We start from the raw sequence: 18,982 nt of genomic DNA on the forward strand, positions 1-18,982 counted from the left end.
ACCCCAAATATTCAATTTTTGATGAAATCAAACAAAGTTTAATTTTGGACCCCGATTTGGACCAACTTGAAAACTGGGCCAATAATCAAAAATCTAAGTACATTTTTAGATTCAGCATATCAAAGAAGCCCAAGGATTCAATTTTTGTTAAAATCAAACTAAGTTTAATTTTGGACCCTTTGGACCTTAATGTAGACCAATTTGAAAACGGGACCAAAAATTAAGAATCTACATACACAGTTAGATTCGGCATATCAAAGAACCCCAATTATTCAATTTTTGATGAAATCAAACAAAGTTCAATTTTGGACCCTTTGGGCCCCTTATTCCTAAACTGTTGGGACCAAACCTCCAAAAATGAAACCCAACCTTCCTTTTATGGTCATAAACCTTGTGTTTAAATTTCATAGATTTCTATTTACTTATACTAAAGTTATGGTGCGAAAACCAAGAATAATGCTTATTTGGGCCCTTTTTTGGCCCCTAATTCCTAAACTGTTGGAACCAAAACTTCCAAAAACAATCCCAACCTTCATTTTGTGGTCATAAACCTTGTGTCAAAATTTCATAGATTTCAATTTACTTAAACTAAAGTTATAGTGCGAAAACCAAGAAAATGCTTATTTGGGCCCTTTTTGGCCCCTAATTCCTAAAATGTTGGGACCAAAATTCCCAAAATCAATCCCAACCTTCCTTTTGTGGTAATAAACCTTGTGTTAAAATTTCATAGATTTCTATTCACTTTTACAAAAGTTAGAGTGCGAAAACTAAAAGTATTCGGACGACGACGACGCAGGACGACGACGCCAATGTGATAGCAATATATGACGAAAAATTAAAATTTTTGCGGTCGTATAAAAAGGGGGGAGGGGTTGTGTTGTGTTGAACAAACCAACAATGATTGAAGAAATTTGACAGCTCTTTTTTTTAAATATAGATACTATATCACTTCAAAGAGGTATATTCACTGTTTCTTTTTTGTAATCAAGTCATTTTTAAATTTTTTTATACCTTTATTACCTTATTTCACAAATGATAAGTAAATTGTTTTTGAATCTTTAATTGTGGATGAAAGATTTTACCTTTGAGCAACTGTGTTCGTCCTCAACATTGACCTTGGTGTAAACAAAAATTTCACCACAGCAAATGGCATCACTTGACGAGGAATATCACATATACTTTCTTCACCATACTCATAGGCATAAATCTAAAAGAAGGTATTAGAAAGATATCAACAAACCAAACTTCCTATACAAATGTCTTTTAGTAAAGTGAATGTGCTGTTAACTATTTCTTTGCATATCAATGTAAATGCAAGAGAAAAAGGCTATCCAAATCATGGACAATTTCCCATTTAATGTATCCAATGTCATGTCATCGCTATACAATACAAAAAAGAACATGTGGTATGATTCTCAATGAGCCTGATGAGACAATTCTCCACAAGAGACCAAATGACACAGAAATTAACAACTATAGTTCTCCGTACGGCCTTCAGCAATGCAAAGCCCATACCACATAGGCCCCGAAATGACAATGTAAAACAATTCAAACGAGAAAACTAATGACCTAATTTACTAATGACCTAATTGATGTTAAATAAATGAACATGCAAAGTTAAATTTGGTAAAAAGAATGGCTATCTATTGTTCCATTGAAAAACATTTTTTTTTATTTTTGGCCAAATTTGACCTTTTTACTGTACTTTAATGTTTCTTTCTCTGTTAGTTTTCAGTTAGTGCAACATTTTACACTTTACTAAAGTATTATTTCCGCTACGAATTTCAGCTGACGGCGACTATACATCATTTTACCTTTTAAGTGTAATAAGTATCATTCCTCTGACAGTCTTCAATGCAATATCTAACAATTTACTAAATTCATCAATGCATTATTCCTTTGACAATCTTCAAAATGTACCATATTTAATTTCATCTGCACTTATTCCTAGAATTTGATGAATGGTGGATGATTTGAAAATTGAATGTAGTCAGATTCTTTTTCTGTCAAACAGTCAGTTTGAAGGACTGTTTAGTGTCATGGTATGTCTGAGTGCAGTCCATATAGAAAACATTGAAATTGTCAAACTAGACTTTGGCAGCAAGTTTCATGTAATAGCTAGTAAACCTTACATCATTGCTTCCTTATTTATTTTTTCTCCACAATTATTTATCCTTTTATTTCATAATCTATTCTCCACAATTATTTACACATATAATACAATGGTAGCTTTTCTACTTAACCATCCATTTTGGACTACATACACATTCTTTTCCTTTTTGCTAAGATGTTGAAATGCTGCTTTGTTTCCAAACAAAACTTTGAATCATGTTAGTCAATTAATGCAAATACATTGGCATAAATTCTATTTATCTAATTTGAATACAGCAGAAAACACACAACTAAACATTGTGTAAATGTGCTAGCAACCAGGATAATATGCATTTCCCATAATTCTATGCAATAAACTGCATCAAACAAGTTTACCTGTGAACTGTTAAATAATGCAGTATGATTTAATGAACTGTCCGCACTGGCTACCAGATGACAATCATAATTTGGGGTAGGTTCTAATGGAATGTTTGTGTGGTTCTCAACTACTTGTTTCACTTTTCCCTGTAAAAAAAAACAACAAATATTTCACTAAGTTTGTAGTATTATTTATGTTTTATCATGTAGCTAACTCTCAATGTCTTGAAATCGGTCAAGGTCAAATGAACCCTGCAAGACCAAGATAATCACCTACACCATATATAGCTAACCTATTGCTTATAGCACCTGAGGAACAAACTGACCATGAGGGACCATGAAAAGGGATATCAAGGTGATATGCAGCTTGCTAGATAGACTTGCATACCTTACAATAACTTCTTCGTTTATCTAGTTCACCACTTGCTTATAATATCTGAAAAACGGACATAACCATGGAAACTTGAAGTTGACCAATAACCATGAAAATGAGGTTAAGTTCAAATGAATCCTACTGGACATATCTGTATTCTGTACACCTCACATTATTCCATATTCAAAGTAAAATTGATTATAGTATCTGGCTCAATATGTGAGATTCGTTTCTGGTAAACAGTAATGGTAGCATTTTCCTCAACTCCTCTATCCATATTGCAAACTTGAAAGATGGCTTGTTGTAAGCTGGTTAAACTTTTGGGTACCAAGTGGTATTCATTTTTGAAATATTAAGCAAACAATGAAAAACCCTTTGTGATGCAGATTTTTTTCACACAAAAAGTTCTTTGGAAATTTTTGGATATTGACCTATCTGAGAAACACATCTAACCACAAAATCAACCATAAATTTGTTGTAAAAGTCAGAGGAATGTAATTGACCTTTTGCTTACTGTAATTGATAAACTCACAAAAACATGAAAACCTAACATTGACCAAACCATGAAAATTTGAATATTGACCAACGAAAAACAAATAATGTCAAGGTCAGATGAACCTAACCCAACAAGCATGTTCACATAAATATAGTTTAACATTTGCTGGTTGTATCTGAGAATTATACATAACCACAATGACCATTGAACCATGAGAATGAGATCAAGGTGAGATAAAACATGCCAGGAAGACATGTACACCTTACACACATTCCATACATCAAATATAGTTTATTTAAAGTGTCTGAGAAATAGACCTTACCATAGAAATGTAACATTGACTAATGAACCTTGAAATTAAGTTTATAAATGTCAGATAAAGTCTGCCAGACAGACATATACATCATGTATATGATATCCCAAATACCCACAAATTTTTATTGTTTTAAGTAGTAGTTGGTACACTGTTTGGCAGATGCATTTCCTTTGCAACTCTGAAAGCAAAAATACCATAAAAAAGTTACTGCTATTCAAATCTATAGAGTAATATATTTGATTAAATATTTTTTTATAAGTTTATTTTTCCTTATTCATTGTTATTGATTACTCATTTCTCTGTAATTGATGTCAATTTCAAACTGAATAAATTGAAAATAAATATTTAATTTAAGCTAGGGCCACACCAATTTAATTTCTTGTTCTACGGATTTTTGGACTCCAAAAATAGGGGCGAGCGAGCAATTTGAAAATTTTAATAAAAAAATATTTAATTTGAAAATTTTTTGAGGCGAAGCTTGAAAACAAAGGCGAGCGATTATAATTTTTTTTTGTAAACATAAGATAGTAGGTTTTGACAATATTAAAACTTGATTTAAACTTGTACTTTGACATTTCTTAAATTTAAGAAGTATTTTTTGCCCTTTCAAGAAGAAACAAGAGGCTGTCACAACGACAGCAAACCGGATTTATTAATATTTATTTGTGTCCTGGCAATATTACAAGAACCATTACTGATGAATGGTGAAAGTGAAAATCGTCAATATCAAATTTGACCTCCATTTTGTCATCAGTATCAACATCTTAAAATTTGAAAAGCTTAGATTGAATGGTTCATGAGAAAATGCAACAACGTGAATGGAAACACCATTTCACAATCTTTCAAGAACCATCACTCCTGAACGGTAAAAGTCAAAATCGTCATTATTGAACATGACCTCTAATTTGCCATCAGTAACAACATATAAAATTTTCAAAAGCTTTGGTTGAATGGTTCATGACAAAATATACGAACACGACTGGAAACACCATTTTTCAATCTTTCAAGAACCATAACTCCTGAACGGTAAAATTCAAAATCGCCATTATTGAACTTGACCTCCATTTTGTCATCAGTAACAACATATTAAAATTTGGGAAGCTTAGGTAGAACAGTTCATGCGTAAATGCACGGACACGACTGGAAACTCCATTTTTCAATCTTTCAAGAACCATAACTCCTGAACGGTAAAAGTCAAAATCGCCATTATTGAACTTGACCTTCATTTAGTTGTCAGTAACAACATATTAAAATTTTAAAAGCTTTGGTTGAACGGTTCATAAGTTAATGCACAGACAACATTTGATTGCCGCCTGCCCGCCGTACATCCCCAAATCAATAACCAACATTTTTGTCACAAAAATCCGGTTAAAAATTGAATTATTAAATTTGGTCTATGTATGTGTGACTGACAATGAGACAATTCTTCATCCAAGTCATAATCAGGTTCAGAACAACCCCTTAATGTTATAAATATCCCTTTTATGAGGGGTCAATATAAGTTACATGTATAATATATTTTTTTGTAGTACATAAGGGCTCATATTTTCCCAAAGAACTATAATATCTATTCTGGTATTAATGGTCAAATCTTGTCCAAGAATTTTGTAATATTCCTGGACTTTAACCATGTTAACACATTTACTTTAACAGTTTAATATTATTCAAAATAAGTGGGCCCTTCTTTTGTTTAAAATATGATGTATTTCTCCTCTTTTTGAGTAAAAACTTCTAAGTTTTCAAAGGTTTTGTAGAGTAGCACAATACAAATCCTTGGTATTTCTTTTCTATAACAGTAAAATGACCTCTTGTCTGAGGGAGGGTTGTTCTCAACCTGATAATACATGTAACAAACATAGCATAGGTCAAAGTATGGCCTTTTACACAGTTCTTGATCCAGACCAAACAGCAAGCTATAAGGGACCCCAAAATTATTAGTGTACACAATTCGAACAGGAAAACCAACGATCTAATTTATATATCCAAACGGGAAAATACCAATGAACCCCATCAACAAACATAATGACAAACGATAACTGCTGAACGACAGGTCCCTGAATCAACCAGGTCAGGTGCACAAACCTGCAGCGAGTATGGACAGTTTTGTATCGCCAGCTTACAATATAATTGCAGTTGAAGGCAACTCTTTCAGAAGTTCTTTACATTCTTTATTCTAACAATGAACATTTTTTGATAGGGAATATAAGTAAGGGGGAAAGAAACCAATGTTTTGTTCCGTACAGGTATTTCCGCTGTTACATATCTATATCGGAGCACTCCCTCTTGGGATCAATTGGTTTCATGCTGAAACAAATATTCTCACGGCTATTTACGCAGTGTGGTGGGGTGCTTATAGGTTTAAAATCGTTACATACAAGTTAGACTGTGATTTTAAAAACAAATGTTGAGATCTTTTTATAATATTTACAAAAAAAAAACGGTGCGGGAAATGGACAAGATTACATTTCCAGATGCGGGAAGCGGGAATATAAAAAAATTAAAAAAATTCTGTTTTGAAAAAAATAGGTGCGGGCGGGTCCGTCGAACAAGGAATTACATTGGTGTGGCCTAGTAATGAAATAAAACATCCTGTTTCACATAGCAATAATATTTTAATGGAGTTAAACTAAATAATTAAGCTAAAAACATTTTGAAATCAGCTGGGAGAAATATATCATAATCATTCCAGTAATCAAACAGCCTATAATCTAATTGACTCCTATAACATTTTAATAATTGCAATGAATGTTCTTTATTTCAAACTAGTCACATGTTTATATAAATAGTTAATGTGTCCATGTTATATCTATAATAATTAAAAAAAAACTTGCAAAATTGTTTAATAAAGGCTGACAAATATAAATTATTTTGACTTGTAATAAAAAAATTAATCAACCATAACAACGCTGTTAACATGGTCTTTTCCATCCTCATATTTCTCTTAAACAAGTATGGCTTCCATGTTTTATTTTCTGTTATTCTTAAAAAAAATCATTGTGTGATCTACAATATATTATATCAAAATTACAAAAATGACACAACAATGTGAAACTGTATAAACTCCCCAAAATTGATAATCCAATAAATAATATCTTTGAAAGATTTACCTGTTTAGTTGGTTCCATTTAGCATGTTTAGAAGATTAATATTTAACTATTAACATTCTCCAGCAACAAAGCTCTGGTAAGTTGATCAAAATGAAAATCTTTTTGATTTTTAAATGTGACCCATACTAAGATAAACTGTACCCCAGATGCCCCATGGCTGAGTATTTGAAAGATTTATTTGAAACATTTTTTACCAAACAAAAGATATGTAGCAGCGTCTATTTTTATCAGATTATGGTGACAGATTTATTTAGTTAATTTATGAAATGAGAGAATTTATAAAGGTAATAAACAGGGCAGCTGGAATAAACAACTGATTTAGACAAAATTTTCAAAATGCCAAAGTTTTGGTATTTGCTAAATATCCTTTTTATTAAAAAAAAAAAAAAAAAATATTGATGTTCACTTTAATAGCCAATTTTTCAGTAATGTTGGTTGGTTGGTTGGTTGGTTGGTCCAAAAAATAAGAAATTATTCCCAAGGATGATTATTTTAAAATATGTTGGGTAAGCATCCTTAGCTAAACTTTCTTATTTCTTGTCTATTTTAAGGCCAATAACAAATGTATGTGAGATAAATTGTTATACATTCCCTACCTTCATCACTTTAAATATAATCAGATAACCATTGTATTTACTGGAAACACTGCCTGGTCGTATAACATCAGCATGCTTACATAATTGTACACCTTCAAACACAAAAAAATATAATTAAAAAATTCATATGTGCAAGATTTCAATAGACATTTTTAAGTTTTTCTACAGCAATTACCGGTATAGTTCCTGAGAACTATAAATTTAATACAATGTAATGTCAATTTAATAAGGAGGTAAAAGTTACTAGAGACAGTCAAACTCATCAGTCAAACAAGATTGCTGAGCTATAAAAGTAACAAAATTTACAAACATTGTCACAAAAACACAGCTTTTAAAAAGATAAAAAAAAAAAAAAAAAAAAAAGAAGTTTAGAGTAAACATCTATCAAATATAAAGATAAAGATCAGCTATAAACTGAAGATATATAGCAACAAAAAGTAGACTAAATGTTCATGAACTCATAGTCATATATGTACAGTGAGACAACTCTTCATCCAAGTCACAATTTGTAAAAGTGAACCCTTATGGGTAAAAGTATAGTCTTCAACACAGAGCCTTGGCTCACACCGAACATCAAGCTATAAATGACCCAAAAATTACTAATGTAAAACTATTCAAACTGGAAAACCAATGGTTTAATCTATATAAAACATGAAACGAAAAACACTTAAGAACCACACCAACAAACGACAACTATTGAACATCAATGCAACAGGTAATTCTATGTACATGTTGTTATTATTGTTATGTATATTATTGGTATTCTTACCCATATCAGCATGGCCAAGACAGGAACTTTTCAGATTTCCAACCTTCAAACCATCTCCACATATATGCTCTATATTTTGTTCTTCACTTACATATAAAAACCCATAGCTTTCTTTGATTTCTTTATCTGAATAACCTGCCTGTCGAAATTCCCTTTTCCTCTCATGGAACTGTAACAATGAAAAAAAAGAATGGACATGGCAAATATGTCAACTGCATAATTATAATGACTTAATGATAATTTTGTTGAACAGTATGTTTAATTATATGTATACCAACAATTCTATAAAAAGACAGAAATTAGAATTAGATTTATGACCTTAATTCTTGCACTATCAAATTTCTATGTTCAGTAAATTAGTAAACCTGGGTCAAAACCTTTATTGGGCATATATTAATAAAATAAATATGTGTTCTATATTTTAAGTTGATTTGACATTATCTATGTGGTAAATAAGGTGGAACTGTTTTAGCTGCTTTTTATGCAGAAAGATCTCTCCATCTTAAATGTCCTTAATCTTTTTTCCAATGCTTAGCATGCATCTGTAATTTGTCTCTTAATTGTTAAAATCATGTAGGGCATTCATTTTTATATCCATTTTTTCAACAGCTTGGGCATACAAATTATAGATATTTTCACTTTTCATACATTTTAAATATTCACTTTGATAGAATTCAGACTCCTTTTTACTTTTTAAAGAACTAAATCACTTCTTTACCTGAAAATTTTTTTTTTTTAAAGTGCAATTTATATTTTGTTTCTCCCAAAATATGAAGAAATTAAATTGGAAAATGCATGAAAGGGATAAAACAATTTTATGGATATTATCAAGAAGTCATTTCCAAGTTTGTTTTCAAATTTCTACCATTCCTCAATTATCATGGTTTGACAATATAATAACCTCATTACTTACTGTTTAGTTAAAAACAAGAAAGTCAAACTGTTTTATCTGAAATGCTACACAGGTTAATTGATCCTGCTGTCAAGAGGTGCCATCATAAACTGCTAATTTATGATTATTGGCCACCAACTTGGCCTTCAACAGTTATTTTGTTAGAATAAGTGAATTGAATAGAAAAGGCTACCCAAAGCCCATTGAAAAGGTAAATTCAATTAAGATTTTGTATCAAAAAACAAAAAGTTTCTTGTATTTTTTATACAGCATTAATGTTACAAATAAAACAACCATAATGAATTACAAAATTGTTATGAATTACATAGTTGATAAATTTATCACAATTAATCTTCACAATTTGTAGTATATTTCAATTAGTAAATAGCATATAGACCCTCCCTGAATAATAAAGAATATTCTATTTATAAGCAACTTGGAATACAGGATTATTAGCATCTTTAAAACAAATTACATTTTAACAAACTTTAATACCAATACATTTTTGTAATGAGCATGCATTGTTTTGTCAAAGAAACTCTCCTCCTTTTCTCAAAAAGATCATCAAAATGTACCAAGACCTGTCAGTCTGACATTTTTAGTGCAATTTTCACAAATAATACAGGGCCGTAGGAAGGTTTTGTCAAGAAGGGGTGCAAAGGGGGTGGGTGAGGGAGGGATTTTTTTTTTAAAATGGGTAAGCCAAATTCAAGGTTTTATGCGTTTTCAGAACGTTAAATACATGATTATCCATACCCTTCTTATAAGCTTTTAAACGGTTAATGGGCTAATATTTAATTGAAGAAAACGTATAAACCATTGATTGCACTGAAGGTACTTTTTATTTCAACATATTAAATCAATATAACAATGGTACCTTTCAAAGTTAACGTTACAATTTCATATATATGATAAAAACAATGCACACATAACTTTTGTTCCGCAATTATTTCTGATAAAATATATTATTCTTATATACACGCATAAACCTACTGGCATTTTATCATGATCTATTTGGAGATTTTAAAGACAACATGGCTTCATATGTCTTTCAAGTTTACTTTTATTATGAACAAATAATGTGTTCGTAATAAATGTAAACTTAATAAGACGAATTCTATGAATGACGTACGTGTATCTTATTACAATACGATGGATTATAAAAAAAACAAGCAGCTAAATAAGCATCTATTAAAATCCTCAAAAAACATAGTTGATTCTTTCTGAAAATTTCTCAATTTAAAATTTTGTCTTTTGATGGATACATGATAAGCTTGGCTAGGGGCGATTCTAATCCTACAAATCTCATTTTAACACCCTCCTCGGTCGCATTTATATGCGCCTGTCCCAAGTCAAGAGTATTTTGGTCTTTGGTGAAGCATTTAATTTTTATAAGTTTTGGAAGAGGAATACCAACAATACAAGTAGCGTTTTTAATAAGATTTTGGGAATTTATGCTGTGCTTAAGGTTAAGGCTTAACCTTTTGGGTTTAACTGTTATTGTTTTTTTTTTGACATATACAGAGATGTAAGTAAAAAGTCCTCTTCTTTTGAGAAGTAGTTTACGTTGCCAGTTCTAAATTACTTTTGTGTGTTACATTTAGTAGATAGGGGAATGTGACTGTCTTCGTGTCATATTGATTCTTTTTTCACATAAGGACATTTAGACCTCAATGACATAGAATCACCTGCATTACAACTAACTTTATATATATTGAACAAATAAAATGAAATGAAACAAATCAAAATCACTTCTGAAAAATAATGTTTTCCAATTCCATATATCTTGGATGGAGTTTACAAAACGAGTTGATGATTTTTTCATAAGAATGATCAAAACCATAATGGATATGAATAAGTGCAAGAGCACTTAAACGGTCACCGGTCATCGAGGCTCTATTGTAATGATGGAGCAGATGAAGGGAGCTGGCAGACCTTTCAGCACTTTCAGCCAATTTGAGTAAAGTGTAGATATTCGGGTACAGCAGTTCTTGATAGCTGTTGCACATGAATCTGAGAGAATATTACCAGAATCAAGTACATTTTGAAGAATACAATCCTTGTACCGTTGGTATTTCTCTTCTACAAGAACTTCAGACATTTCTGCATCTTATGGTATACATGTATATTTTTTAAAAATCGCTCATTGATTTATTTGGTAATAATTTTTTGAAAAACATCGATTTTAGTTGAAATGATAGAACATTTTTTGAGTGGGAACTCACTTTTATCCTATGACTGTATATCAATATGATGTTGATTCATACAGAGTTTTAGTGTAATTCTTTTTTCGAATTTCGGGATGTCGAGATTTAAATTTATTCAAATTCTGGACCTCAGGATTTCGTGTTTTTAAGCGGAATTTCCGGACTAGGGACCCTCCAACCCTTCCTCTAGAAGCATAAAAGATTGATTGCACATTAGTTCTATGAAAATTTTAACGTCTCATCAACAAGAAATTAGTGTTGACCTTTACAGACTCTAATGTTATATATGGTTCTACGGTTCAAAAGGACTGTGTTTGAATTATAAAATGACGAATATTAGGCTAAATAATTGAAAATATATATGAGGGGTGCAGTGACCATGGGGTACCTTACCCTCGCTTCCCGCCCCCTTTATCCCACTCCTCATAACCCCTGCCAGTGACACCTTTCTATCCTGTTTCTTCACTCCTGCTCCCGGCCCTCACTCCCAGTACCACGCCCCTCGCCTCCCTGGGCAACATATATGGAAATGGGGAATGTGTCAAAGAGACAACAACCTGACCATAGAACCAACAACAGCAGAAGGCCAACCATAGGTCTTCAATGCAGCGAGAAATTCACGAACCTGGAAGCGTCCTACAGCTGGCCCCTTAACAAATATGCTAGTTCACGGTGATAATGGACGTCATATTAAAGATTATCTCTCAAACTGTATCCCATATGTCCTATTCTGTGACAGAAAGATCACGGTTACCCGTCAGCGTGGATGACAAATGGTCAATCCGTGCCTGAAAATTCTTTTTTTTTTTTTTTTTTTTTTTTGAAATAGGGGGTGCGATCGCACCCGACACACCTCCCCTTCTGACGGCCATGTAATACAGGATACTTACATTCTATGCGCTGATTGTGTACCATTTAAATTTTGCAGTTTTTCCTTTACTTGTATAAAGGGGTGTTAGAGAATGTTTATTTATTTCAGCCTTTAACTACATCTAAAAGTTCAGTGGAAATATGTTATTCAGATAGTTAACAGGTCTTAAACCTGTCAAATGGTCCCCGAGCAGCTAACAAATTGTATTATTTACCTCTTAATGATTCATATAAAAAAATTCAAAATGCGAGTTTTAATTATTGCGATGATTACCCTGTCGCATTTTTCCCAATAATAAAAACATCGCAATTATTTCATAATTTACAGTATATCAATGTACTCTTAATATAAACTAGAGGCTCTAAAGAGCCTGTGTCGCTCACCTTGGTCTTGTGCATGTTAAACAATGGACACAGATAAATTCATGACATAATTGTGTTTTGGTGATAGTGATGTGTTTGTAGATCTTACTTTACTGAACATTCTTGTTGCTACAATTATCTCTATCTATAATGAACTTGGCCCAGTAATTACAGTGGAAAATATTTTCTAAAAATTTACAAAAATTTATGAAAAATGTTAAAAATTAACTATAAAGGGCAATAACTCCTTAAGGGGTCAATTGACTATTTTAGTCATGCAAACTTATTTGTAGATCTTATTTTGCTGAACGTTATTGCTGTATACAGTTTATCTCTATCTATAATAATATTCAAGATAATAACAAAAAACGGCAAAATTTCCTTAAAATTACCAATTCAGGACAGTAACCTAACAACAGGTTGTCCGATCCATGTGAAAACATCAGGGCAGATAGATCTTGACCTGATAAACACTTTTACCGCCTGTCAGATTTGCTCTTAATGCTTCGGTTTTTGAGTTATAAGCCAAAAACTGCATTTTACCCCTATGTTCTATTTTTAGCCATGGCGGCCATCTTGGTTGGTTGGCCGGGTCACGCCACACATTTTTTAAACTAGATATCCCAAAGATGATTGTGGCCAAGTTTGGATTAATTTGGCCCAGTAGTTTCAGAGGAGAAGATTTTTGTAAAAGATTACTAAGATTTACAAAAATGGTTAAAAATTGACTATAAAGGTCAATAACTCCTAAAGGGGTCAACTGACCATTTTGGTCATGTTGACTTATTTGTAAATCTTACTTTGCTGAACATTTTTGCTGTTTACAGTTTATCTCTATCAATAATAATATTCAAGATAATAGCCAAAAACAGCAAAAATTCCCTAAAATTACCAGTTCAGGGGCAGCAACCCAATAACGGGTTGTCGGATTCATCTGAAAATTTGAGGGCAGATAGATCTTGACCTGATAAACAATTTTACCCCGTGTCAGATTGCTCTAAATGCTTTGGTTTTTGAGTTATAAGCCAAAAACTGCATTTTACCCCCTATGTTCTATTTTTAGCCATGGCGGCCATCTTGGTTGGTTGGCCGGGTCACGCCACACATTTTTTAAACTAGATACCCCAATGATGATTGTGGCCAACTTTGGTTTAATTTGGCCCAGTAGTTTCAGAGGAGAAGATTTTTGTAAAAGTTAACGACGACGGACGACGACGACGGACGACGGACGCCAAGTGATGGGAAAAGCTCACTTGGCCCTTCGGGCCAGGTGAGCTAGAAAGAAGATGTGGTATGGTTGCCAATGAGACAACTATCCACAAGAGACCAAAATGTCACAGACTGACATTAACAACTATAGTTCACCGTACAGCCTTCAACAATGAGCAAAGTCCATACCACATAGTCTTAAGAATGTTCTAGTTAACCATGATTACAGAATGAAATGACTACTGTAAATTCAGAAATTATTGCCCATGTTTTTTATTATTGCGAATAATGCGACAGGGTTATAATCGCAATAATTTAAACCTCAATTTTTTTATAGGAATTAAACAGGATTTTCTCAATATTGCAAAAATTAAAATCACATTTTAGTCTAAAATGACAAAATCCCAATAATAAATGCACTCAATAATTTCTGAATTTACAGTAACTACTGGTCCCATGTTTGAATGTCATCTAACTCATCTTTAAATAAACGATATTATGAATGAATGGAAATGAAGGAGAAATGTTATTGAGACAGCAGCCCAACAACACAATAATATATATAATAGACATCTCCAGCTCTAAGTGGTATATACAGGTTGTAAAGTCATTTAAGTGCTTCTTGTTAAAAATGTGAGCATCAGTGCAAGATAATCCCTGCAAGATGTTCATAATATTCCAACTTTTAGTTTTTTCTATTGGGATGTTGAACTTCCTTGGTTTCATGTATGGGATAAAACTATCTTTGCATCATTAATACAAGAACTTTCAGTTATTTATATTTAATGGACAGATTACAAATATTTTTATCTTTTTCGGTTATCGAAAAACATATATTGTTTATTTATTTTATTTCAATTTGTAAAAGATATCTTATAGCTGTACATGCATAAAACGTGCATCAGCCATCTTAAACATGTTAAAAGAAAGTTCATTAAAATTTCAATATATTCCAAACATGCAAATGCTTCATAAGATATTTATTTCATCAATACAAACTTTGAAATTGAATGAAAATGCATTACTGATTTTCATTTCTGTTAATAATTCATGGAAATTATTTTTCAAAACATTCTAAGCATGCTAAGGTATAAACCAACATCACATTACAAACATGACATCATTGCCTCACAAATTACAAAAGGTTAATTATTCAAATATCTCATGCTTGTATTTAACAGTGCTATAAAAATAAATCCTGGTGAGAACACTGCATGAGACTCCACAATATTTCCTAATCTCATACTTTTACTACACTATCACACTGTCACAAATTAACAAGTGTTGTGTGATCAATTATGGGAAAGAGAAATTCCACTGTTTATTGATCAACAATTACTATTATTCTTCAAAGAGTGGAAGCTATGACACCTAGGTTATAAAAATATCTATAGGTTGGAGAGGAGGAATTTCTCCCAGTTCAGATGGCAATGATTAGGTGACATTGTTTTATGAACAAATTTTTATACATGTTTATTATCCTAGGAAAATGTAATACAATGTACATGACGTAACAAGTAGCAGCTACCAGAAAGCTCAAAGGAGCTTTTTTTAATCTTGCATATAAACAGAAGCAGAACAAAATAGGAGCAGAACAAAATAGGGGGATCAGTATCAATTTCTGAATTAACTTGATTATAATTTAAATACTGAAGGCTCGGGTGTAAATTGCATATCAGTGAAATTTTTTCATGCTTAAAAATTTAAGTAAAGACCTTTCCATCGATTATTACACTCTTTTATACAATTAATAAATAAATTAAAATAAGAAATTTAAAACTGCTTTTAAAAATTCTAACCTGTTCTTCAAGTCTGTTGTTCTGAACAAGATAAGGCTTACTGTATCTGAACTGAGATTTTGATTGTTCATATCTGTAGCTCCTCACAATACTGGGTAAAACCTCATGTTGATACTCTCGTGAATCTTCTTTTAATGAAGACAAAAGCCCTGAAAAAATATGTATATTCCCTTTTTTTTTACAATATAAGAGGAATTATATGGTTCTTAAGAACCATTGTATTGTGTCCTTGATCATTTTCAGTTATGGAGCAGATCTTTATACTTGTTAGCCAACAAGGTACATAAATAAATGTAATGAGATAAAATCTAGCCCCATACACAGATTCATAACATTGATATAAACAGTTCTTTGTTAGGAGGCCACAATCAATCACAGCCCACCCTATTTTCTTAGAATATTAGGACTATAAAAATATGTAACACATACCAGTACATGTACAATATAAATTGACAAACACTATCTTTACAAGTTATGCTTGTTACAACAAATTAAATAATTGACTGGAATATTTAATTTCTGAAACACTGCAATCTATGTTTCCTAGACATGGTTTAAATCCAGATTATTTGGAAATCATTTAAACCAAAATCTCTATTTTTGAAAGGAGTACGTCCATTAAGACCCCTTTTTGGCCTAAAAATATAGCAGTTTTACAAAATTGTTAAAATGTAAACTTTTAGTTATTTATTGGAAAGTAGAATGCTTCTGTTACATAAATATGGACTGTTTTTAATGCACATATATTGGGTACTAGCATCAGTAAGTCATTTTAAATTACTGTAATCTTCACAATTTTAGCATTTTAGTTAAACTTTAGACGGTTTCCGTCTTAAATGCAAGTGGACGCATTTGTGTTCATTCATAATATTGAAATGCAAGTTGTATTTGATGATAATACATAACATATATAAAGGTTGAGGATGAACATGGATGCGGCCACTTTATTTTTGACAAAACCCATCTGAAAAGTGACATTTTTTGTCATATTTGATAGATTTTTCATATTTCAGCTTGAATCAGTGCATTTTTAATGACTAAATCAGTTAAAATTTTTCACAGAAACTAATTACATCAACTGATATAGACACTTTTAAAAGTGTTTAAAAAATGTCCAAAATCTTTTGTCTGACAGATGAACCTGAAATTTGAGGCCAAAATCAGCACTTGACAGACCTAACTCCTTTGTATTTGAAGTACATAAGTCAAAACTTTAAAAGCTTAACAAAATAGTTCTATTTTAATTTCCTCTTAATCTATTGATCAAGTCTAAACATTTTTATCCTAAAACAATGGACATAATTCATGCAAAATACAAACCTTTTGTATGTTACATCTTTAGATAAATGAAACGATAAGATCTTTATAAAAAATAAATTCCTTTTTTTTCACTTTCTATCCTTTGGGCAATAATACTTTGATTCAAAAGAAAAACACACACATTTTTTTAATTAAAATCATTTGGAACATCTTTTTTACATTAATTAGTACATGTACAAATTTTGTGTAATAATTCTTTGAAAGTTTCATACCTATTTAAAAAAAATTTCATGATATTACTGCATTTTTATTTTAAATTGCTGTGTATTCATATAATTTAAAATAATTCAGTTTTTTTGTATATTTTATTTTATAAAAATTGGTAAAAATTCCTTTAAATACCATGGATACTAATAAATTAAATGATATTTTAAATAAATTTTGGGGTCAGGTACTCATTTTCAAATATAAGACTATTCTTCGGCAAAATACAAAGTGTATTTTCAGATATTCCATATCTAGACACCATGACAATTAATATTATACATAAGCAACCTTAATATTATACATAAGCAACATTACATTTTTCCCTGTACAGAACTGTTTTTTGTATAGCCGTAAATGAAAATTTAAAAAAAAAAATCACATTTGTCTTTATTTTTTAACAATGGAAATTGGGTTTACTTGCCATGGGACAGCTGGAGACTTCTCATTTCTGCCCACACAAATAAACTCAAAAATATACAAATAAATTTCCTCTTACTATTTTTTTTTTGAAAGATTTTAGGCAATAGTGTGCTCTTGGATATCATGGGTAGTTTTTTAAAGGTAAATCCCACCAAAATTGGCAGAACCAAAGTTATAATGTGAAAATCCAATTACACCTTTGACCTCTGCAATAAAAGGTTTGTCCCTCTTAAAGAAACAGTTGTTGAGTACCAAAACGAAAGGTTTACAGTTTTTCTTTTCTTTTTTATCATAAGTTGGATGTATCATCATGACAAGGATTTGTATATAGTTAGATATACAAATCCTTGATCATGAAAAAAGTAAAGCAACATCAGTTTGAAACAATTTCAATAATAAGCAAGTTTGGAAAATATATTTCGTTTCAATTCATAATTGGTTAAAGGTATCTTACCATAATCAATTATCTTTTTGGGAATCACAAACTGGTCTACAAAATCCTTGCGATGTTTATTTTCATTTGTATTGCCGCAAGCAATGGACAGATTAAGATTTTGGTCTGCAACTATAGTCAGAATGTCACTACTTGTGTTTACCGCATCAACTAATGAATTATCATTGTGCATATATTGTTCAGTGTTACCTGTTGTTTGAATGTAATCTAATTTTTCCCAAATGTTATCCATCTTTCAACTTGCATATCACTACTTTAAAACTTCTTCTCTGCTTCAATGCCATTGATATCAATACAGCATGATCTATTCGGAATACAAATTTCACTTTCACATGCAATATGATTGGCTGTTTTGGTTTCAGAACATCTCGGTACTTATCACTGAACAAAATTGGCGGGGAAATCGTGTCGCTCAATTATGAAACTATTGATTTATATTGATACATTGTGTTTATTTCCGGGAAAGATGTCACTGCAAAAATCAAGATGATACAAAACAGGTGTTACAAGTTAATGCGGACGATTTTTTTTAAATATATCATTTCCATTTTAGATAGAGGTTATGACGGGCAAATTTAACACAGTCACTGGGCAGAAGTGCGATCAGTTATTTATTTAACCATCAAAATTGAAATGGATTAAAAAAAAATTATAAATATAACAATATGCAGAAGTTAATACAAAGACAATATAATAAAATTGTATTATATGTCTCTGCTATTATAAATTTGAAGTTTCAGAAATTTATATTAACCAACATGACCTTACCTTACCTTACCTCTGTATCTTTAACCCCCTTTGTAGAGGAACCATACGCTAGTATGTATAACTTGTGGCTTTCTAATATACAGTGATGCCTCCACCAAATGCTTTGAAGTGCTGAGACTATATACACAGTGAGATCCTATCCACACACAATTATATTACAATTCCGTTATCCTGTATTTACAATGTTTCTGTGTTGATTAAAAGTCATGTCACATACTTTAAAATTCCTCTCTTTCTTTATATATACACTGGTATCACTTTTATACCCCTAACCGATAGATGTATTCTTTAAAAATTAGTATCGATCTTTAAAAATATCAACAGCACTATTCCATAATTGCGGTAAA

At 31.4% G+C, this 18,982-nt stretch overlaps 1 protein-coding gene across 3 annotated transcripts in view; it reads right to left on the reverse strand.

Moving 5' to 3' along the window:
• LOC143048387 (uncharacterized) overlaps positions 1–18,184 on the reverse strand; it is a 57,730-nt gene extending 39,546 nt beyond the window's left edge. Inside the window, exons 1-6 of one of the 3 annotated variants that reach the window (XM_076222081.1) lie at positions 18,057–18,184; positions 15,467–15,615; positions 8,127–8,295; positions 7,358–7,449; positions 2,488–2,616; positions 1,083–1,207 (exon numbers count right to left, since the gene is read on the reverse strand). In XM_076222081.1, the coding sequence (XP_076078196.1) occupies positions 1,083–1,207; positions 2,488–2,616; positions 7,358–7,449; positions 8,127–8,295; positions 15,467–15,615; positions 18,057–18,099 (707 nt within the window). In that variant the 5' untranslated portion in view covers positions 18,100–18,184. Of the gene's footprint in view, positions 1–1,082; positions 1,208–2,487; positions 2,617–7,357; positions 7,450–8,126; positions 8,296–15,466; positions 15,616–17,867 lie in introns of all 3 variants that reach the window. The other 2 variants (XM_076222067.1, XM_076222075.1) reach the window with 2 other exon arrangements.
• Positions 18,185–18,982: the final 798 nt, after the last annotated feature.

The sequence above is a fragment of the Mytilus galloprovincialis genome, chromosome 1 (genome assembly GCF_965363235.1).
Source record: "Mytilus galloprovincialis chromosome 1, xbMytGall1.hap1.1, whole genome shotgun sequence".
Classification (NCBI taxonomy): domain Eukaryota; kingdom Metazoa; phylum Mollusca; class Bivalvia; order Mytilida; family Mytilidae; genus Mytilus; species Mytilus galloprovincialis.